This window comes from Struthio camelus, chromosome 2 (assembly GCF_040807025.1).
Source record: "Struthio camelus isolate bStrCam1 chromosome 2, bStrCam1.hap1, whole genome shotgun sequence".
Classification (NCBI taxonomy): Eukaryota; Metazoa; Chordata; class Aves; order Struthioniformes; family Struthionidae; genus Struthio; species Struthio camelus.
The window spans coordinates 166,833,168-166,857,291 of NC_090943.1; the positions used below are offsets into that span (position 1 = coordinate 166,833,168).

The window sequence follows — 24,124 nt, forward strand, 5'->3', positions numbered from 1 at the left end:
CCATCTGTAGGTGCTCTCAGCCACTTTTGGAAGAAGGGTATAGGATTAGGGGGACCTCTGTTCTGACTCAGTATGCCAGATCATACGCTCATGTCTGGACCTACTTCAGATTTTTCCCCTAAGCACCTACCTGCATCATTCTGATTTTACAGACAACCCTCTTGACATTTAACTTTCTACTTCCTGCTTTTGAAGGGACGGCACCTTCATTTATAGCTTATTACATCTCCAGTCTCCTAAGCTAACAAAACAACATATTGCTCTGGCTCACAGCACGTGCTTGGGAATTCTTGGCTGTGAAGCTATCATGTTAGCTTCCTGTGTAGACCCAATTTTATCTGAGCATGACAGTCATAAAGTAAACATCTCACTGTACTCCACAGAAATGAGAGCCAGGGAATTATACAGGAAATTCAAGTAATGCCAAGATACAGCAGCTTCCCTTCACTTATCAGGTCATGAACTGTGTTCATAAAATTATCAAACCATTGTATTTGTCTTAATGTAATCTTTGTTTCCTATTAGTAATGCACCAGAGCATGAGAAGATAATTAAATATCAAGTAGTGATTCTGTGAGTGTATACCTTAGCACCAGTTTCAATACATGCAATATTAAAAATAACTCTTAGAAGAAAAATATTTGCTTGAACAGATGGATTGTGCTTGCTTTCTTTTCTTTGGAAAATCTTGAATTATTTTAGTTCTTCATGACAGATCAAGGAAAGGGTAAAAGATTTCTGTTTAGACATCTTTTTTCCAGTGTTAGACCATACATCTCTCTCTGTAGTACAGAGGTGTCACAATAGACATCAATAAAATTTCCTCTTCATCTCACGGCATCGTATTTCCTAGAGACAAGAGACGCTAAACTTGGAAAAAAAAAGAAAAAATGGTTTTCATCTAGCAGCATAAATTAAGCAATGGTGGCCTGTCAAGGATGATATTTCTTGCTTGCAGAATATAAACTTAGATGCATGTTTACTGCACCATGGAAGGTTTATTTGGCATTAACAATTTGGCAGCTATTTTCACTGGTGACCACTGCAGAGGAAATGCACGGATGAAATAGCTATTAGACAGAGTGGATCTTACTGAAAGTAAGGACATTTACAGAAAAAAACAGTGACTAAAAGCAGATTTCCTTTACTTTCTGGAGAACATAGTAATACAGCACGATTTTCCAGAAAAGTTCCTGACATTTGCACACCCACTTCAAGCACTACTTACCTGTTTTTTGGCTGAGCTGATAGAGGAAACATTTGCGCAGATCCGCATTGTCCCTGAAAGTCAGTTGCAAAAGTGACCCTGATTTTTTCAGCTTCTGCATGAGCCATAGGCCTGGAATGACAATTGATGCATAATTTTTACCACGATTGCTAATTATTGACCACAGGATTAATAAGAGATAAAAAGATGTGCCTATGATAATAAATTATAGCTGAATACACTGACAGTGGTATTGTAACAGTATTAAGTCCTCGTTTCCTCTTGTATTGCTAATCAACGAGAAGAAAAGTCTAAGGTTCTTGCAGTATTCTCCAGTATCATGGTAGCATAAAGATTCAGGAAGGTCAGATTTTGAGAGATTAATTTCACATATCACTGTAAGTGTCTTTTCAAAGCCTTGGAGATGCCTGACTTTATAGGCAGTATAAAAGGAAGTGGAAGAGTATAGTGGAAGTAAGGTCACTTTGTGCTGCTATGCACCCCTGGCCTTTCCAGGGAGCATGGTGCTGGATCTAGTAGTAAGTACTGAGAGCCCAGAGCTCACTGCAACCTTCCCAGAGCTCAGGTCAAAATAGCAGGATGGATTCAGGGAGTGAGAAATGGGCTCTGGACTCTGGCACTCGCTCTTCATCGTGTGTGCATACGCAGATTCAGGAAACGGGTTGCAAGCTCCGCATGATGCTGAACCCAGCTCCAGCAGGAAATCTTTGTGGGTTTGAAGTCTGCAGCAAAATTTTTCTATAGCTTCAGTGTATTACTCACGTCATCACAATTTACTACTACCTCTGGGGCGCTGCTCTCTCATGCACTCTGCCAGGGACTACAGCAAGTCATAGCTTTCCCATTAACTCTTACCTGTACTAACCAAAGTACTGTTGTTGTAAAGGGTTCCCAGATGAGGCCCAGAGAGGGACAGGAAGGTGTGTAATTTGCTGAGGTAATAGCGAAACCTGGGGCGAGTTAGTACAGATCGAATGATGACGTTACCAAGGGAATGTCCAATAAAACTGTTAGGAAAGATAGATTTACATTAACACAAAACCAATCTGTATTTTATTTAAGTCACACTTAAGGGTGGCATAACCTGTTCTCTTGAGTGGACTCTACCAAAGTTTTCATGAACAACTTTTAATTCTTGTTTCATATTTTCTTCAGCCTCCTAGATACTCTTCTAGCTAAAACAGTGTAAAAATTCATCTCACTGACTTCAAAGACTTTTGACATAGGGCACCTCTGGAAAAGCTAATTCCACTAAAAGCTTCTTAAGACCACATACAGTTACAGACTATTAATTATCAGAATGCTTTACCTTATCCGGGATATGGAGAGGTTGTACAACTGGATATGCTGAATAATTTCATCCAATAATCGGTCTGTCATTGTATCAAAATCAGCAAATGTATCAGTCTGGTGAAAAAAGAATTGAATCAGGTGATGAATTAAAATGTATTACATTTATTGCTTTATATATAAATCATACATCAATTATATTTTCAAATTGAAACATAAGAAATCTTGGGCATTCTAGTTAGGACAAGAATTATCCTGGGCTCCTTTGTAGGCCGTGGAAACAGGACCTCTAGAAGACAATTCATATTTTAAGGGGGTTAAATTGCCTTCCATGGTTACTCCTCTTTCTCTACTGACTATACTTTAAACTTAGAGATGTGTCATGGTGGGAAAAACTTGGGCCTGCAATTTCATAGACTCACAGAATCACAGAATGGCCAAGGTTGGAAGGGACCTCTGGAGATCATCTAGTCCAACTCTCCTGCTCAAGCAGGGGCATCTAGAGCACATTGCCCAGGACCCTGTTCAGATGACTTTTGAATATCTCCAGCGAAGAAGATTCCACCACCTCTCTGGGCAACCTGTGCCAGTGCTCTGTTCCCCTCACAGGAAAGAAGTTTTTCCTCGTGTTCAGATGGAACTGCCTGTGTTGCAGTTTCTGCCCATTGCCCCTCATCCTATTGTTGCTGCGAACCACTAAGAAGGGTCTGGCCCCATCCTCTCGACACATTCCCTGCAGATACTTGTACACATTAATCACATTGCTGGCTCATGCTTAACTTGTTGTCCACCAGCACTCCCAGGTCCTCTGCAGAGCTACTTGCCAGTAGGTCAACCCCCAGCCTGTAGTGCTGCATGGGGTTATTCCTCCCCAGGTGCAGGACCCTGCACTTGCCTTTGTTGAACTTCAGGAGGTTCCTCTCCGCCCACCTCTCCAGCCTGTCCAGGTCCCTCTGAATGGCAGCACAGCCTTCGGGTGTGTTAGCCTCTCCTCCCAGTTTAGTATCATCAGCAACCTTGCTGAGGGTGCACTCTGTCCCTTCCTCCAGGTCACTAATGAATCCGTTGAACAAGACTGGACCCAGTACTGACCCCTGGGGGACACCACTAGCTACAGGCCTCCAACTAAGACTCTGTGCCATTCACCGCAACCCTCTGAGCTCGGCCATCCAGACAGTTCTCAATCCACCTCACCGTCCACTCATCTAGCTCACACTTCCTGAGCTTACCTAGGAGGATGTGATGGGAGACAGTGTCAAAAGCCTTGCTGAAGTCCAGGGAGACAACATCCACTGCTCTGCCCTCATCTACCCAGCCGGTCATTCCGTCATAGAAGGCTACCAGATTGGTCAAGCGTGATTTCCCCTTGGTGAGTCCATGCTGACTACATTTATTATATTATTCTAATATAATACATATACTAATACTATATTATACTAATTTATTAAAAGTAAGGTTAAAAATATATGATTGAGTGATTTCAGAGTCATTACTATGATATTAAAGTGGCCTGACTTTTCACTAGTGAGAACTGCTAATGCTCAGCCTCTCTAGGCACTAGGCTGTGCAGGTGGAAGAAAAGCTTTTGGCATTTAGGATTTAACAGATTACTAGGAAAAAATAGTTTACAGCATTATGCACTGACACACGGGTTATGTCAACCCTAAGGCTGTGATCACAAAATTATTAGGCTGTTTTAATGAAATGTTGTGCGCTATTCAACAGTTTTCAGTAAGAGAATGGGTGCCAGAAAAAGATTAAACACTTTGTTGCTTGCAATAGTGCCGCCAGTTGTGATACAATAAAACAAATAATATATTGTCCAGCCTATACAACTGCAGGCAGATCTTCTTATTCAAAACTGTGTCATTTGGCAATCCAACAGAACTCTAAATCAAATTTGTAACTAATGAGATGCCACAAAAACAACCATCAAATATTGGAACAGCTATTCAGAGCAAACATATCTAGTAATTAATGCTTTTGTGACACAACTCATCTCGCTAATTGCAGCTCTTGCAAAGGAAAACATGAGCATACTCAGTTTGCAATCCTGTCTTAAAATAAATGTTCTCATATACTACAAACAGTCCACTAACCTCCTGCCTCTTTGTTTTGTCTGCATTGATAATTAATGATTTCCTCCTGTGCTTATTATTCCAAATCTTTCAGGTTGTTTAAAGGTGGAAAAATACCAGCCCAAATGTTAATCACAAATGAAATGCATCCAATATCATATTTCACCTGGTTATGCCTCCATCCTCAGTCTCTTTGAGCTTGTCAAATATCGCACAAATGCCTGCCTGAAAAGAGTTAGTTGCGTTGTCCTCTAGAAGGTGAACTTCAGCTAAGTAACTAATTTCATAAATGATTTTCAGTGTGGTTCCCAGAGCAGGGAAAAAAGGCTGACAGAATGCTTTCAAGCATGCAAAAAACCATCAAGCTACCAGGGTCCTATTTCCAGTGCCATGGGAACTTACTCATTTTTCCACGCTACAGAAGGAGAACTAAATCTTTTAATTATGGGCTCTGGATAGAAGTAAATAGAGATTTTGTAAGAACTAATCCTTTAATCCTTGGAAAACATCAGGAGAACCTTTGATGCAAGACGGAAGTCGTCTCCCCATTAACATCATCATGCTCAGGTTCTCTGCGCTGATCTCCTACTGAAAGGAATGTGCCCTGGACGGTGGCAAGTTCACAGACTAACACCAATTGGCCATTGCAAAACAACAACAACAACAACAACAACAACGCTGTTGAGCAAAGAAGGCTGGGAAGTTTTCACTTGCATTTCTCAGGCTTGTTCATAAATCAGAGTAATGCTTTTGACTGGGCATTGGAAATCCTTATCTTGTATATAAAGGTAGCCCTCTATGGCATAAATATGGGTTCATTGCAAAGCAAAGCACAAAATTCATTTCTGTTACTCTGCCTATACTAGCAATGAATTTTTCTGGAAGATGTTTCTTTATCATTCGAGGAAATAAATCTCGTAAACATGCCAGCAGAAGAAACAGTGGCTGATGTGGCAAAAGAAGATGACAACACCTGCTGCCTTCAGCTGGGTATTTCACATCCTCGGGAGAATTTAACATCACTAAACATGCTGCTTTCTTTCAGTGTTGTGTTACATGGCATCCAACAGGCAGATACACCGAGCTGCTAAGTTTGCAAACTGGCAGGATAAATCAATTAACTTCTTCTAAGGTAGAATCCTGTAAATGCTGATGTCAGTTAAAGTGCCTTTGATTCCAATGCTAGGAATCTTTTGTGGTTGGTTTAAACACCCTGTCAACTCAGGAGCCAGTCCTTTGTGCTAAATCCTGCACAAAATTGCTTAAACTCCCCAGTGCTTTTGCCTCTTCCAGCTAGTCACTTGCTGAAGGCCCTGTTTCAGGAACGTCAGCAACTTGCAGGGGACCTAAAAGAATACAGAAATTAGCTCTGTGCTACCTGATTTCTTTCGGACATTAGGAAGTCCAGTTTTCCACCGGGGAGTCCCAGTTCTATAAACGTCTTTACCAGCCGCAGATCTGCACTGTTACCTAGAAATAAATGGCACTTGATCAGCTGTAATTCAGCAGCAAAGTAACTAATTTAGATTCAACTTAATGCATTTTTCTTCTTACAAACCTTGACTCTGGAGAGCTCTTTTTAAGTGCTGCTAAGATAGGTCACTGGGCAATATGACCATACATTGCGCAGCAGCACAGAAAGATCACCCACAGCCTGCTTAGCTGCACGGGGGACAGCTGGACCTCAGCTCCTGCTTGCTGCAGGGCACGTGAGCCACGTCAACAAGGGGGAGGACAGGGCAAGGATTAGGCCCAGAATAACTGTCTCCTGTTCATCAGAAAGCCGAGGTAAGACCAGCAGCCCCTAAAAGGCTGGAGTCTGTCCTTATCAGGTAAATTCCAAGGTCTTCTGAAACATTTTGTTCATTTTGTTGAAGACGACGACACCTCCACCTCCTGAGGAGGACCTTACCGCCAGCTGGATATTGAATGGCAAAGTTCAAGTCCTTGCTCAAGCCAGGGAGTGTTTGTTTCTTCCCCTTTATGAGGCCGTTTTGGAGTCTCTGTTGCTCCTTCTCTGTAGCCTCAAAGTTAAAGCCTCCTCCTTTCCCATTAAAAACAATACCTTTTCAAGAGATGTTTCAACTTTAATATATCCGCTTTCTGCTTAGAAAGCATATCTTTTAAAAATTCCAGACCATACTACCTCTACAGTGAATAATGATACTTATTCTCCTACTTTCTAAAGCCAATCACTTTCTACCCTATAGTAGTATTTTTTTTTATCATGTTTTCACCTTGATAACATACTGCTAAACAGCAAACATCTGCAGAATGGTAAGAGGAGTTATTGTAATGTACTCTAACTGTGCAGGTAAAGATTGATGTACTTTGCTGTAGAATTCTGTTTAAACAAACCAACAAAAATGTGCAGCACCATTTCTTAGAGCAAATACTTAATATTCACACAGATCCTTTATTACAGTGGACTGAATAACATATACAAGACTAAACGCTTAGCTAAGGTAAATGCTTTCTGTTGATCTCTGTTCTTTCATACTTGCTGAAGATCTGCTTTTTCTTTTTTTTTTTTCTTTTTTCTGTCTTTACCAAAATGACTATTATGCATAGCAATTCTGCCTGGTCTTACCATCCAATCCATGGACACAGACAACCAGGTGAATTCCATCTTCCAAATTTTCTTCCTCTTCCTCTGGTGGAAAATACGGGATATCAGAAGCTAGTACAGATAAGTCACTGTACAGAAATCCTTCAATCTTCATTTCTTTTTTAAATTTTTCTTTGGCCTGATAAAAACTGGAGAATACATTAATTAATCACAGTAGAACTGAGTGTCCAACAACAAACCTTTCAACAAGAAGTGAGGAGAACCTACAACTCTAAAGGTACAGGCCTGGATGCTATTCCCTGTCAGTTCTGACACAAAGAAATCAGGGTGCAGGGAAGAAAATCTGCTCCAGAATGGCTTGTTTACATATGAGGAATAGCTAAACCCCATTAGCACCTCACAAGTGTCAGACATACAAAGGATTTCCCAACAATAATTTTCTGGAGGCTGAAACAATGAGAAGAGGATGCAGAGCTGGCAAATATTGCATCTTAAAAATGTCATCAGCCAAATCCACATTGAAAAGCAAAATGATAGCATCAGATGCATATGTAGAGGGTGGAAGGTGTTCTCCCCATTCCTCAGACCATGGAGTTAGGATGTGAAAAACTGAAGCTTATTACAGAGACTGTAGATTTTTTGTTTTGTTTTGTTTTGTTTGCTAATATTTAGTAGCTTAGAGGAAGAGCAGCTCAGTCCTGAAAGAAAGAATTAGGCTAAACCGTATGCTGCTGCAGGCCTAAAATTTGACACACACATTCACCCCGAAGCGCTCTGCTATCCAATGGTGCCAAACACTTCAGCCGCTTTCTTTGCTTAGCAAAACTTAGGCAGAGCCCTTGTAACTTAAGAGTTAGAGCATACGTTTAGACTTTTGCAGTAAACTAGGATGAATCAGGTTAGGAGCTATTAACATGAAAGCTTGAGGATAGCCCAGGGCCACTTGATACGATGGTGAACAATTACTTACATTAAAGGGACCCGAGAGCCAAAAATCTAAGGGTCTAGCTATGGAACTGAAGGCCCTGGATTCAGCAGCTTGCACAAATGTATGCTTAAATTTTCTGCTTCACAGAGAAGGAATAAATGTTGTGCTTACTTTTAAATATGCTATTTAAGCAGGGCTTACAGCAGGAACTATAAAATGAAACTTAAGTTGTTTAAAAAAATAAATGAACAAAGCCTTAGGTCTCAAACAAACACATATTCAACCAACATTTTATGCAGATGAATGGGTTGACAACTTCCTGTGCTACCATCTTCCCTCAGCTCAGCAAAGACACCAACATCAAATGTGCTAGCATGTCAATCCATGAACTGGGTGGTCAGTTAAGAAATAAAGGCCACAATGGCCACTTTTGCTGTGGGAAATGGAGCAAGAAATAAAATAATGCCTCTTCCCCAGCTACCCAGAAAGCTAATTCTCCCCTTTTCCAGTTTCAGAAACCGAAGCCAAGGCCCTGCCAGCCTATCTATGCTCTTTTTTCCCAGTTTATCTAATAAGTACAATTATTTAAGCAGAAAAGAAAGACATGCTATGGTTCTGCAATGATGAACCAGCTATCTGGGATCCATACCCAGCTCTGGGTAACCTTGGCTTCATGGTGGAGGGCCAGATCCGTAAGAGTATTTAGACACCTAACTCCCACGGATTTCTATGAGGTTTAAGAACCTAATACCTTTGAAAATCTCTGTGTTTAAGTCCTTGCTGTCTACTTAGATTATTTATTCTGAATAAAACCATTTGTCGAGTTGTATTATTTTAGTCTAACTTCTCCAGCGGCAACTGCCTCTGAATGCACGCACACACTATGCTTAGTGCATGAGGGCTCGGAACTTTGTCAGGGTCTCTTAGCATTGTGATAACAGTAATGAAGAAATTAATTAGACATTCTTACTTCAGCATCCTTTCATTGGCCTCTTCATCCATCTCGTTGGAACTAGAAGAGACAACTCCAAAAGAGCCTAGAGGCTGGCGCGTAATGGGAAACGCCGCCTGCTTTGAAGAGAAGCCGACCATAGCGGGGGTCTCCTTGAGCACGGAAGAAAAGGGAAGACACGTGGCAGTGCAAGAGACAGACAGGTTAACCACATCAACAGCCTTTCTGCTTTCCAGCGCTACCCCTTCCGACGTCACCGAATGAAACCCAGTGCCATTAGCTACAAGTTTATGCTCTCGGTTGTCGGGTTCCTGAGGAAGTTCAGCTTGGAAGGATTCCGCAGCAGGCTGCGCTGAGGCGGGTGAATCGTTGAGCTCAATTTCTTGTAAGCCCTGCATTTCTGCACATACTGCCAGGCTTTCATCAGCAGCAGAGTGACCACGCTCTCCACGCATTGAGCCAAACTCAGTGGAGGTCTCCAAGGGAGCTGGAACAGGATAGCAAAAATCCGGCACCAGCTTCATGCCGTGTGAGAAATTCTCCTCTCCTGATATTCTAATACCGGAATAAAAGTCTTGCTGTATTTTTAAACTGTCTGGCTTAGGTTTATCCTTTGGATCCTCAATGCATATATCAAGCTTATCTATATTCACGTCCAAGTAACTACAAGCACTTGGTGTTAAGCTGCACTCATCATTGCTCTCTACTGGTTGGCATTCACAGACATTATCTCTGAGCTGCTTTTGAGTTACAGGTGTTTTTGCTCTTTCCAAACTACAGTACCTCTCTGAAAAACCTTCCTTCTCCTCTTCCCCTTGTAACTCAGTGTTACTGCTATCGTGTTTGGCAGAGGGTTTGGGATGTCCTTCTGGTTCTAGTCGACCACTTTCAGTGGCAATCTGACATCCAGAAAAGTTCACAATTAATGGTCTGTCTCCACTCTCAGTTTCCATGTAACTTTTTAAGTTTCCTCCTGAAGCTCCTGGGGGTGCTTCACTGTGTTTGGATATATCCATCTCCTCCACAGGCTCTTCTGGGCTACTGATCTGAGGAGCTGAAACAGATTTGGTCAGTTTGGTGAGCTCTACCTCCCTCTCCTCTTCCTCAAAGGGCAAAGAGCTAATGGACGTGAGTGATGCTTGGATCCCACTGGGCAAGCTAGTATTGCTTTCTGTGTGGCCGCCCTCCAGGGAATTTCGGTGAATGGCATGTCTCCGTACCAAGTGGTACAGGATCTCTCGATCGCTGGGCAGCTCCAGAGCCCGGCTACGTGCATCAGACCACGCTACCGAGCTTGGTTCGCTTTCAATGCCCGAATCAGATATTATTGATGAGGATCTCTTTATAACACCTGACATCAGGGTAAATTCTTCACAGTCTTCAGCTCGTTGTTCCTTTGCCAACAATTTCACTTCAAAGCTGTGGGTGGGCAAAGCTTTCAAAACAGGTAATAGAGCCTTGGCGTCTGGATCTACTGGTTTTTCAAGACTGGTTAGTTCGTTTAGTGCAAGTTCGGATGAAGTGAAATTATTTGCGGGATGACTAGATTCAGCTGTTTTATGTAATTCAGTCCCGTCTTCCAAGCCATCAGTTCCACATGCTCCGCAGTCATCCTGAGCACTAACAATTAACACGGGTTCACTTTTGCGGGAATCCTTATTGCTAGGTTTCATATCTCCATAGGTAACATCTGGTGCAAGTCTATTGTCTTTTAATGACACATCCTCAGATGTTTTAAAGTCCTCTGATGTGCATTCTGTATTGCCTGGTTCTGCATTAGAAGCAGTTTCTTTACTTGAAAGAAAAATATTTTCAGGTTTCCTTTGGCCTTCTTTGTTCACTGTACATACCTGAGATGTGGAGTGCTGGTTTAAACCTTTAGCTGCATAAGCAGCACCTTCAGTACCACTGTATATGCAGGAGGGATTCCCATTTATTCTATCTGTGTGAATTAGCAGGGTACCTTTCCCAAAGTCTCCTTTCAGTATTGCAGTGGCATCATGTGATGTAAAATCTTCCTTGTTGCCTATTGCATCCATTTGGGTACTCGCAGGAACCTCAAAATCTGGGAAAACATCCAAATTCTGATCTGAAAGAAAGAAAAAAGAAGTGATACCTGCAAGAATATAACAAATTACCCCAACACGATGTGGGACTCTGGGAAATGAGTAAGGCCTAAAAAGTTATACATATTTATACTATATAAATTACCTGTATTTTAGATATATATAGCAAATGCCAATGCTACGGTGTACATAGTTGTTTTTAACTAGAATAACACCCACTAAACAGTTGTGCTTAGGCAAAAAGAGACAATATCAGTAAAATATACTTTTGCTAGTATAATTGTATCTACACTGCTAGTTTCTGCAGCAAAAGTAGGCCAGTCTGAGATAACACTCTCTGCACTCCTGCTGTCATCGAACATAACACATTGTACGGATCTTGCTTGTGAGTCAATTTAATAGTTAAAATATCTGTAATGAGCAGTGTCAAAATTAGGCAGTGTGATAACGCTAAAAGAGTGGAAATTTTGGACCTCTGGCCATATTTGCTGGACTACGATCACCCATTATATTAACACATATTGCTTCCTTGCTAACCTTATGGTTGGTTAAAAAGTAAATGGAACCAAGGACTGTGAAATTTTACCATGACTTTGTGGAACTAAATTAATTCTTAACTAAAAATTTAATCTGAGTATTTTTTGGAAAAGCAATGCTGACTTTTAAGGACAGCGTTGGGCTTTATGCTTAAATTATTTGAGTGAGACGTTTTGTTCCGAGTTCTCCTACCACTAGATGTCACACGAGGGATGAAATTCTTTGTGCCGTTTTTCCTTTAAATTTATAATATAACAAAAACCCGAAAGATTTTCTTTCCTTTCTAGATTTTACCTCCAGCTCTTGTAATTAATCTGCTTTCTCCGAAGATAAAAAATATTAAATTACAAGAAATACTGCATAGTTTGCTGCTAGGGAAAACAGGAATTTAGCTATATTAAGTAGTGCTCATGCTGTGTTAAAATCCAGAGGACTAATCTGTAACACTAAAGAGAAACTCACGCAGATCTTTCTTCATCACCAGTGACAAAGACAGCCTCAATTTTATGCCGCCTCACCACCTCCTACAACAGGAGCAGATTTATTTCTTGGGACTTTTGCTTCTTCCCTCTCCTTCCCAATTAGATCCTATGTCCTATTTCACTGTCGGTAGCTGGAAGTCTGGGTGAAAACGCACAGTCCTGTTTATTGCCGATGGAGCATTTAGGCATCTCTCCAGCTTCTTGGCCCCTACACCACAGTCCCAGCTGCCCTCTCCATGTGACTTCAGACACAGCTGGCTGCCACTGTGTGACCTGATAGAGAGCAACATCAGGGCTGTTCTTCCATATCGCTCTGTGTGACTGCGGCTGTGCAGCTCTGTGGCTGCTCTGTGCTTTTGTATCAGGGCTCAGGAGGGCACCTGGCCTTATGGATTTCTTCTGCGGTCTGCTGCAAGGACCTATGCTGGTGCAAGACCTGGGAGACATGGTGAGCGCAGACCTGAGGGCACAATGCCACCTTATAAGCCAAACGGGTGGCTTGTACCTGCTGAAGGGGAACATCTTACTCCCCTTCCCATTTCTCCATCTCCCTTCCCGTCCATCCCCCAGGCAGGACACAGAAAAACTTTGGGGGGGGGGGGGGGTGGAAGCAGTTAGTTTTCAGCAGTGTTAGTGATTTGCATCAGAATAGCAAGCAATCAGATGAGTGCCAGAGCCAGCCTAAGGTAAGTGATAGCTCATGAAGGGAAGAGGAAGTGGAACCTCCCTCAGCTCAAGCTGCCTCATCAAACTATACTTTGAGGTGTTTCACTCACCTTTGCAGGGCAAATCCATGTACCTGTCTTCAAATATAACTGGGAGTGTGTTCCAGTCCCCGTCTATGTCGAGGCATTCTGCTGGCAGAGGGGGCATGCTGGTGAAGTACTCCGAACTCCGAATTTCTGTAGAAATCTGCCCATGACTTTGGATCCTGGCAACGTAGTACAAAAGCAATTGAGCATCAGAATAATTACTGTGCTGTTTCTCAGTCAGTCAGTCCTGCAAGCCAGGCAGCAAACTCAGAGTGGCAGCTAGTTAGCAGTGGTGCCCATCAGTTGATATTGGGGCAATACCGTTTAACATCTGCATTAATGACCTCAGTGATAGGATGGAGCGCACTCTTGGCAAGTTTGCAGATAGTACCAAACTTGGGGAGGGAAGGTTGATATGCTAGAGGACAGGGCTGCTCTTCAGGGAGAGGCTGAAGAAATAGGCATACTGGAACCTCATTAAGTTCAATAAAGGAAAATGTCAGCTCATGCACCGAGGATGGAATAATCCCATGCAGCAGTGCAGGCTGGGAGAAAAGTAGGTATAGAGAAGTATTGCAGGAGCTCCCCAGTGGGAGGGTATAGAGATCATGGAGTCAGACCCTTCTGGTAGATATGGAGTGATAGCAAAAGAGGCAATTGATACAAGCTGCATCAATGGAAATTCCAGTTAGGCATTAGGAAAAAAAAATCACCATGAGGATAGTAAGTCACTGGAATATTGTGAAATCACCATCCTTGGATATCCTCAGACTTGACAGACAAGGCCCTGAGCTACCTAATCTACGTTTGGTCTGGGGTTTGGTCCAGATAACCTGCCATGGTTCCAACCTACTTTATTCTATGATTCTGTGAAACTGTCAGTCAGAATTCAGTTTTAACCTCTTGAATTTCTGAGGCCATGAGCAACATCAGAGGGCTTTGTCCTACGAAGGCAGATACACACTCAATATTTTGTCCCCTCTTTCTGTCATGACTACAACTTGGAAGGCGAAGAGGCAGTATTCTACGGTAAGGGGGTACCCAGCACTCCAGAGAGGTGTCCCGTGAGTTGATTTCTGCCCCTCAGTTAGAGGTGCCAACAGCTGGCATACTGCTTACTGCAAAGCTTATCTCTTTTTTCAGAAATTACTACTGCTGGCCCTGCCGCAGGCTCCTGTTAGCCACCGTAACTCGTTGCTGTCCTCCCACAGATCACCACGACGGGCTGAGACTGGATGCCTCAGCAGGCTATCCCTGCAGGAGGAGAGGTCTGACACCCTGACAGTGGCAAGGGTTTCAAAAACTCAGATGCACGAAGCAGTAACCAAAAATCTATTTGAACAGTGTACAGAGTACAGTGCGCAGCGAGGCCAAGAAGGCTGAATGGCAAACTATGTCATTTCTATTGATCCGGAGAACACTGCAGATGTCTCACGCAGGTATGCATCTAGAAGACCTAAGACTCATCGGTCCAGCTACCGCATATTGTCAGAACTAGAATAACTGTCCATTTGCATGCTTTTGACCCATGTCAAATGCTACGTAGCTTCGTTTATGGGATGCTAGATTAAATTGCCACACAGTTGTGGGTTTTTAGCTATAATAAATACAGTAATTCTTAGTTCTGATGAACATTCTTATGCAAGCATCTTCCTCAAAAATGAGGAAAAACATATTTCAAATAGAAAGTTTGTTTATTTATGCTAGTCTTTGATGAATTCGTCTGTGTATCCTAAGGAATAAAGAGGAAGGCAACATACTTTTCATAGACTATCAGCTGGAAGCAATTCTGGACACATGCCATAGGACGACACAACAGCAATATTTCGGATTGCTGTTGGTGGGAGGCAAGCAGTTGCCATATGATAACTGGAAGCAACACATTTCATAAATTACACAGCAAATCTCAAACAGCATGGACTGTTCTCATGTCAATATGGAAGATTACTATGTCCAGATACAAACAACTTGTTCAGACCAGCAGATCAGATTCAGCTTCAGCACAGAACTGTTGCTATCTACCATTTTTTCTTACCTGTAGGTTGGTGGGTTTTTTTTTTTTTTTTTCCCCCTCAAAGTTAAGGAAGCCATAGATTGCTAAACCATGACTTGGACAAGATTCACAAAATAGCCAAGTACTTAGTCTTGCTTGGGTATTTAGAGTTAAGTCCTAGCTCTCTAATAAAGTTCTCACCAACATTAATGGCATCAACATTTCACTATAGACCACATGTAGAAAACAATAAACTAAATTAGACTTTGTTTTGGGACCAATCACTGGTTAAAATTTACTTTATTTAAAAAATATTTTTTGCTGTAAAAAGGTAGGGAGGATGTGTTACCTACTAGAGGCTCCCAGCCTGTGGCACGTGGGATATCCGTCATGTTCAGAATGGTAATGCACTGCTCCATTGAGCAGTCATGTGCTGTCATGCGTGTAGGGGGATTGCCTAACATACCATATCAAAATTCACAACATAATTTACAACAACAGTACCAGAAGAGAAAAAAAACTTCTCATCCGGTAACAAGGGAAAAACAACTGTGGGGAAAAAAGGTCATCATCTGATGTGTTTGTACGGCACCTTGCACAGTGATAGACAGTCTCAGCTGGAGCCTCTATGAACCAGATAAATACTCCAAGCATTTACTTTCCTAACTGTACAGTGTAGCACAACCTAATGGAAAGGAGGACTCTGGCCTGCATAGGCCAAATTTACAATATAGACCAACTTTTAGTGTTTTGCAAGCTATTTTCTTTGTGTATTCAACCTCCCCTGAAAATCAGTGGGGAAAAATTAGTTCTCGTCTACAGGAAGTGGGCTAATTTTGTGGGTGTCTGGAGAAATTAAGGCACTTCATGCAATAAGGCTTCCTCCTGCGCAGGGTTGTGTTAGTGCCAGTACCGTCACCCGGGGATGCTGACATGGAGCTTTCCTTAAAACCTGATGCAGGAGGACTAAGTGAGCACAGCTGTGACCCTGCAGCCACAGTGCTTCTTTAATGTAGCAGAACCAGCTAGCCCTGTATAACCCATCCACTAACGAAGTCACGGCTCTCTCCACCAGCACTGAATTGTCCCCGATGTCACTAATGACAGCTCTGAGAAAGGCGTCCTCTTCCTTTCTGCTGATCAGAAGCAGATGCCATGTTTAAGCCCCTTCATCATGACAGGACCTGATATCATGCCCTTGAAGCCATTTCTGAAAGATGGGTTTCTACACTGATAACTCTGTGGCCCCCTGTGGTGACAAGCTGTTTCACTGCAGAAATATTGCAGGACCTCACTCATTACTTAGAAATTCAAATCTGAGAAGCTTTCCTTGAACTCTGTCTTCAGGGGCCAGGCCTTAAATACAAGCTGATCCATGCACTCTGCTTGTGATCATCAGGTTGCTTGGCTAAAACTGAAGGCAGAACTTACCCTAAAGTAACTTTAAAATTGCAGCCTTGTACTCTCCAGCTGGGCTTTAGGCAAGCAGCGTCAAGCAGCAGGAAATACTTAATGCTGTACATGTTTCATGGCATACTTTAATGAACGCAGCCTAGTGCAACATTTATTTTCCCAGACTGCTTTGCACTGTTGATTCTTAAGCAATTAGTTATCAGCTCCGAGTTCACATCACTCCTGTTTTTCCTCCAGCTAACGCGGTGGTGTCCCTCTTCCAACCCTGAGCTGCAGGATCCAGTCAGTATTCAGTTTTGCACTGGCTATCAGTTAATGAATCGAGACTCCTGTCTGAATTTAGAGATCTTTTCTGATATGTAAAGTAGGTCTGTACTAAAGCACAAAATACAGCCATGATTACCTACCCATAAAAAAATAGTAGGGACAGTAAAAAAACAAAGTACTAAATATTAAGCTTCCTATTGAAATTGGAAAAATGGATCTGGTGTGAGGGCCTGGGAAAGTTAATTGAAGGAAGACAGTAAAAAAATACTTCTGCTTGCCCTAACACTAGTGTTGTTGGGGGACATAAAGCTTTGAAGAAAAATGTACCCAACTGGAAACGAGCAGAGAGGTGGGGAAAGAAGATGTCCTGTACCTTTTCCCTAGAAAGCTCTTATGTGGCATTTTAGCCACAATCTCCCTAATGAGTCACTTGTATGTGAGAGAGAGTAAGAGGAAGAAACATCTCATAGGTATCTTGAAATTAATATTGTCTGGGGCCTGAGTGGAGTCACTTACTGTGCCGCTTTTGACACTCATTTCAACAGCTCAGGCTAGACCCAGCAACTTCTCTCAAACCAACCACCTCTCCATTTCCAGCAGCAACGATCCTGAACCACAAAATGTTTTAAGAAACAACATTTTCAGCTACTCCAGTGACAGGGAAGGTTCAATAAATTACTTACAAGCCTTCCTGAAATGTGAGCACAGCGAGTTTCTGGTGCTCAGTGTAGAAGAAGGCTTCTGAGAATCTTCTTACCTGAGTGGGAAACGCACAAATTAAAAATCGGATCTGCTGAAAAGCCAAAGGACAATCAAGCTAATCACAGACCAGTGCAGATTCCTTAGTATGCTCCATCTGTTTTGTACCATTTTGGTGACAGAAAGAAACAGAGAGCCCAATTCTGCTTCACTTCCCCACTCCAGCACGAAGCAGCTGGTGCTGTTGCATAGTTTGCTGGGAGGAAAGAAGTGTCCCTTGACAGAAAAATCAGGATTTCCTCTTGTGCGTATTCTGAGTATTTTTTTTAAAGCTACCAAATTTACCATTTTCCCCTGTAAACTGGGGAAGACGTCTTCTTTTCCCACTGTGCAAATCATAGCAGCAGCAGAGTGAGTTACTAAATTAAAACAATTCATAACTGATTGTCTCTTCTCTGGCAACATCCACAGTAGCTCCCAAAGGAATAAAAGTTTAACACATCAGCCCAGAGGAGAGTAAGCCCTATCATGGTAGAAACACATCTGCCTGTGTCATGATGCTTACAAATGAGAGCTCTCCAGATCTCTTCATGGACTTTAGAGCTGTTCAGAGTTAGATAATCAATTACAAAAGAGCCACAGATCTGAAGTGGCTGGCAGAGCACAGAGTGTGAAATAAGCTATAAAATATTCAGTACTGCTATCTGCCCTGGAATAAGCTTTGGGATTCAATCAATCAATCATAATATGCAATCAAATGTACTAAGCTGTTAAACTGCAGCCCATACATTACTAATAATATTTGTAAAAGCGACCTCTATTCCAGTGTCAGAGAATGGCAGCAAAAAGCCTACATCACAGCATTTCAGCGTTTCCCTAAATCCCGGCTGTGCTTCAGCAAATAGCCTTTCTAAAAAAAAGAAGGACTACCATCCCTTAAAAAAAGTTATTTCTTGATAACATGACTTTTCATCTGAGGCTCTCAGACTGGTTTCCACAGCTTGCAAAGTATCATTACAAGGAGCTTATACGGGAAGGAACTGAAGCACACGAAGGGAAGTAATTTGCCAAAGGTCATGCTGGCAGTCGGCATCAGTCAGGGCTAGCACCGCGAGCTGGAATTCATCTTGCTGAAGCTGGATGTCTACAGGGCCCTTCAGCTGGACAAGCCACCCCAGGTTCCTCTGAAAGTTGAGGGAGACCTAGTCAAAAGAAGCAGGGGAGTCTGAACATTAGTCATCTCCTCCTGAAATGGAGGCCTCCCTTTAGTGAGACGAACCGTGCTCTCGTCTCCAGTTACTGGGACCTCCATTGACTTTAATAGGAACCGGAGAGTAAGCTGAGATGTAGATACACACACAGTAGGTTCCTAAAGCTGAGTAAGATGAATCCTATCCTTTTCTTTCTAAGTCCCTGCTCTAATGATTAAATCAGGCTATGACCTCAGCTCAGCCTGATGTGACGAAAGCAATATCTTGTCTGCTACACAACTGCCCACATAGCGATCGATAACAGAAAAAGTCCTAATGGAAGGCACAGCACTTGGTGAGCTAATCAGGTAAGTGAGTCTGACACAATTAGCTTTAAATATAAGATCATTTGTGCCTTCTTTATTATCAAGCACAAGAGCAAAATTAATGAGCAATGTTAACATTTCTTTGTATGCAGGTTACTAGGGGAAGGGAAAGTACTAACTGCATGTGACACAGTGAAGAGAACAAATCTATATTCCTGTACAGTTTTGTTAAAAGGGCTGAGTGAGGAAATTCTTGTTATTTTTTTTCTTTTTTTTTGGCCATTTATCATTATGATACCTCTGTCCTTTGAAACAAATGTGCTTTTTATAAACTTCTTAAAGGATTACTGTTATCAACCACCATCACAAAAGGCTGTTTATGCTGTTGAGAAGCAGTTGTAAAGTAATCCTGGATTTTTGGGGATCTTGAAAATGGATTTCCCATAGCCATGCAGTCCTGGCTCCAGGAAGCATCTTTTGGGAGGGAGCAAGGCAATCTGTTGGGAAAACCCTACCATGAAAGTGGAGGTATGCGACTGGGTGGCTGCTGATTCCCAGTTCTTGAATAGATACTGATGATCTGAAAACTTTCTTCGAAAATGTTATTTTGTTAGGTCTGAAAATCTGCCCTGTGCTTCGAGGTAGCAGAAGGCTTTGAGAATTAGCAGACTAGTACAGAGCTATCCTGACATTACACAGGATTCACTTTTATCCCATCCCCATAAAAGACCACTGCAGTGCTTCTCCTCCCCCCAAGTTGTTTTATGATACTTGTGTTCCTTGTTAGGCAATAAAATGACATAATGCTCACCAGTCCACTCCCTTAGTTTTGAAGAAAAATATTTTACTTGCCAGAAAATGTAATTTTTCGTTCACCTCGTCGTCACTCTTTGTTCTACTCACCCCATCTCCTGAATATATTCATATAGTCACAGTAGTTTGAGAAATATTTATCCAGGTATATCATTGATGTCTCTCTATCAGGAGGTTACCATTACTGAACTTACTCTTAACTTCTTAACATTACCCTTAGCATGTGATGTTCCTGAGTCAGATAAGCTGTGACTTCCGGATGGAGCGTTGCCATTTCCAGGAACTGGGTCCACAGGGCCAAGAGGTGGGAGCAAAGCCAGGCAAGGTCCTTGCTTATCTGTTCTGCTATCTTCTCTGGATTGCTCAGTAGCTGGAGAGGAGAAAGGATGTTCTGAGATCAAGAACGATCATGAAAGAAAATCAGCATTTTGGATTAAGTTGTTCTAGGGAAAAAAAATATTGCCTTTTATTCTTAAAACTACTATTTTCAGTTGTTTTACCCCAAATCAAGCAGGTGAACCTTTCACTTTTGGCTTTTAGAGGCCATGTATTTTAGTGCAAAGGGTCTTAGCTACACAGCAGGAGAGCAGGAAGCAGGAATAGCCTCAATCTTTGCCGAAATGTTTCGTTGCAAAGGAAGTAAATAGGGAAAAATCCATGAAAGCTGATTCTAAACTATCCACCAGATGGTGCCGGATACTCTGAAATAATAAACCATCACCCATCATCTCCTTTCTAACTAGAAAAACAGCCTTCCCAGGATACCACATGGGTGATTTTGGAAATAAAAATAAAAATCCTATATCCTCAAAATATGATGAAAACAAACCTCCTAGAGTCCACTGTTGCTTCCGTCCTATGCTCGGATGGGCTGTGGCCCTCCGTGCCCTGTGGCTCATGGCAGTAATTCTGCACTGCTGGAGACCTGCAGCACGGGAAGTGCAGGCCAGCAGCAAAGTCCCTGCATACCGACCTCCTTGGTTTGACAATTTCTTGAACAGCAGCAGATAGACATTGCGTTTTACGTCCATTGGTTTGGCATAAAGAACACAAAACTGCAACTTTTATCTATTCCTAGGGACTCTACCTGCTTTGATGAAATAGGTACTGCTACCAGAAATAATCCAGAAATAATGCCACAGGGAATCACTTATCAGTTCCTTCAGGGCCAGGTGTCTTTTTGGCTAGAACTGCAGAAAATGCTGAAGGCCTGCTTAATAGCAAAAGCTGCTATAGCACAGTTTATTATGCAGGTAATTTCCAGATTGGTGACACTGCAAACTAAGTCATGATTAAAAGCAAATGGTCTGTGTAAGAGAGAGACAAATAGAGAAAATACGCATGTATAATAACCACAGATATTCTCACTGAGTTCACACTGTCTGTGTGCTACTCTGATTCAACGATTTGCCCGAGATGCCACAAGCTCCAGTACCCATTCTGGTACTGGAGAAATCAGAGAGACTCTGGTAGACAGGGGGTTCTGCCCAAATACTTCTCTTGGCAGAATCAGGGCCCTACTGTGTTTAATGGACTCTATGTTATGTGTTCCATGTAATGCATATTTTTTTTTATTTTAAAATCTTCAAAGGAGAAGATATTTTATGAATGCAAACCATACTAGGAGTATGATGGCTATTTTTCTGGTTTATTAGCTCTTAACCTCAGCAAAAGGGAAAACGAAGCGCAGCACAGGGTGATTAAAATGGTCACAAAGCATGATCCTAGCTATTCTACTCACAAACCTGCCGCCACGCTGCTCCCTGTGACTAGACCTTTCAAACATCAGTCAGGGTAGTCTGGCTTTAACAATGCTGTCACGCAAAACAAATCAAGAGGTGCTTTGGAGAGGTTATTTTTGCTTGTTTGTTTACAAATCAATCAGACGATTTAAAAAATATCGTCCTTCCATTTTCTCCTAGTTTGAATTTCCGCCGTGTCCTTGGGTTGAATGCCAAAGTATGACGGGGTAAAACTCATTTTCTTTTCTTCTTTTGTTTTATTTATTTTTGAAATTGAACCTGACTTCTGTAATACAGCGGTAATTGGAAGCTAACCTCACAGGCTTCTTTCTCCGTGGTTCTAATAACATTTTCTTCCTTTGCAAATGGCCATTTTTCCTACATTCTGCTGAAAAGAAATCGTTTCAGTTCACATTTTCCTGGAGGCAAAATACTGGGAGAGCATTGCTAGTACTCATTCGTACCCCATACACAGGTGGCTAAGACTTCAGCACTTACACTGCAGTGATGGCCAATACTGCACCTATACTGCACCAATCCTCTACTAGATATCAGCATTCATGTCCTTAGCATCTCTGCAAATTCTTCATCATCACATTAGGCCTAGATAGGTAGGCAATTATGAGCCCAGGATGATAATGCCAAACGTTTTGATGGCATACAGGAAAATCATAGCTAAGTTTTCATAACACCTGAGAGAAGCAGCCTTTCAAGCTGTTGTATTCACCTCCTTGCTGCTGCGCTGTTCCTGTGAGCGGGAGCTTTCAAACAAGAGTCAGGGTTGTCTGGCCTTTCTAATATTGGCAGGCAAAACAAATCAATAATGTTTGTGTTGGTTTGTTGTTTTGTTGAGAATAGGAACTGGACAAGAATTGAGAAACATGGAGAAATTAGCGCTGACATGTTCTGATGTTTGCCAAGCCCAGTTGAACTTTTCTAGATTCATAGAGAAAAGTCTTCAGGAGATTCTAGATCATGTTGTCTGACCTCCTGTGTCTTTAAGGCTTCTTTATTTTAGCTATCTGGCAGAGCAGATTTATGTTTCGGTAATTAAAATTGGCTAAAATCTAATTCCTTGCGAGGTATCCAAGTTGTGACTTAAAATTAAGAAATTCACCACTTCTCAAGCATTTTTCACCCATAGGCGACAACCATTCAAAACTGCAGCTTAAATTTACTTCCAATGTGGTTTAGCTTCATCTTCTAGCCATTTATTGCTATTTGATCATTGTTCTCTATGCTGAAGAATCTTCTTCACGTGAAGATACCTGCATATGATAATCAAGTCCCCTCTCTGTATTCCTGCTGATAAACTGAACAAATCAAATTTATTAAATCTCTGATGATAAAACATTTTGCCCAGTGTTCAAACGATGCTCACGTTTCTTCCTGACACCCTTGACAGCTTCCCTGCATCTCACTTGAAACGAGGATGGCAGAAGCAAGTGCAAGATAATAATTCAGTCATTGCTTTGCCAAAATTGGTTGTCTCCTCCCAGATCCCTCCTCCACACTTAGGCAATTTTATTTGAAAAGATATGGCTGTACAACCTGCCAAAGGGTCTTTTCTCCTGTCAGCAAAAGAACTGTAATTTCGACCTACCCCCAAATCATTTTTTTCTGCATACTCTAATACTCAGGGCTAGGCTCACTGAAGGATGTTAAAGCATTACAGCTAGTGATTTGTTAAAAATGGCAGAAGCATCATGTAAGTGAGTAATCAAAATGAAAAGAAAGATTCAGCAAACTTTCTGCTGGCCCTGAATTCCCCCCGGCTCTGACACACGGCGGGGCTGTGCCAGCGCCCTTGAAAATTACACGTATGAACTGATACTGTTGAAATACCTGAAGCTCCGTACAAAGTTGAGATAACGTCTCTTCCACGGATAGCTCCTCTATGGAAAATAAAATAAAATAAATAAATAAAAGACGACGAAAGAAAGAGATCAGGCTTGAGAACTATAGGTGTGAATCGTTAGTGCTCTGCTGTTCCTCCAGCGAGAAACAGGTCATTTAACATTACTTCCTGACAGACAAGATTCTGCTCAGTTTTGGGCACTTCACAACTCACCTGCTTCCAGTACAGCTTCTGCTCATGTCACTTGGACACTGAAACCTATAAAAGTTGTGGAAGGCTCTTGCCAGGATAAAGAGGACAGGATTTGGTCTTTCAACCTTAAACAACAAGGGCAGAAGTTGATCACTGCAATTACATGAAGCAGCTCACTTGGGAGTTCTCAACATCTCAGAAGAAATGTTTTCCTTCATAACAGAGTGTTACTCCGGGAAATAAAATGCAAAATTCAAAAACTTCCACAGCAACATCCTCCTTCCTACAATTTATTTCTACCTAAACATCTGATTAAAGAGGCAACACTTGTCACTTAGTGTTGCCCTGCATTTGTGTCTGACCCAGCTCAGAGTCTGCAGCGGTCTTCAGGGAGGAGGCTGAACCCGACTCTGCAATCAGGAAACCTTTGATCAGCTCTAGACTATGGCCATCTAATATAAATCCTGTGTTACATGTGTGATCATAATTTTTATTGTCTATCCTCTTTTTTACTACTAGTTTGCTGTCAGCCGTTGTTATTTATAGCCAGCTCCGGAATTGTATACAGTATAGTCTCACTATTTCAAAGCCTGAGCAAACGATGCACAATAAATGAGTCTCCTTTTGCTGTTACGCAGGGCCGTGTAAGATATACTAAATATCTCTGACTGGTACTAGATTGAGCATCTCTGTGCAATGTGAAGTATCTGTCTGCTCCTAGGGTGTACAACATTGCTTGGATATAGTCC

General features: G+C 41.9%; 1 protein-coding gene across 2 annotated transcripts in view; it reads right to left on the reverse strand.

Moving 5' to 3' along the window:
- The window catches only part of FAM135B (family with sequence similarity 135 member B), a 223,940-nt gene that overhangs the window by 18,500 nt on the left and 181,316 nt on the right, over window positions 1-24,124 (reverse strand). Inside the window, exons 9-19 of one of the 2 annotated variants that reach the window (XM_068933386.1) lie at window positions 23,171-23,220; window positions 19,798-19,953; window positions 17,239-17,312; window positions 12,907-13,061; window positions 9,064-11,134; window positions 7,187-7,353; window positions 5,975-6,066; window positions 2,538-2,635; window positions 2,084-2,235; window positions 1,229-1,339; window positions 731-870 (exon numbers count right to left, since the gene is read on the reverse strand). In XM_068933386.1, the coding sequence (XP_068789487.1) occupies window positions 866-870; window positions 1,229-1,339; window positions 2,084-2,235; window positions 2,538-2,635; window positions 5,975-6,066; window positions 7,187-7,353; window positions 9,064-11,134; window positions 12,907-13,061; window positions 17,239-17,312; window positions 19,798-19,953; window positions 23,171-23,220 (3,131 nt within the window). In that variant the 3' untranslated portion in view covers window positions 731-865. Of the gene's footprint in view, window positions 1-730; window positions 871-1,228; window positions 1,340-2,083; window positions 2,236-2,537; window positions 2,636-5,974; window positions 6,067-7,186; window positions 7,354-9,063; window positions 11,135-12,906; window positions 13,062-17,238; window positions 17,313-19,797; window positions 19,954-23,170; window positions 23,221-24,124 lie in introns of those variants that run through there. The other variant, XM_068933385.1, reaches the window with a different exon arrangement.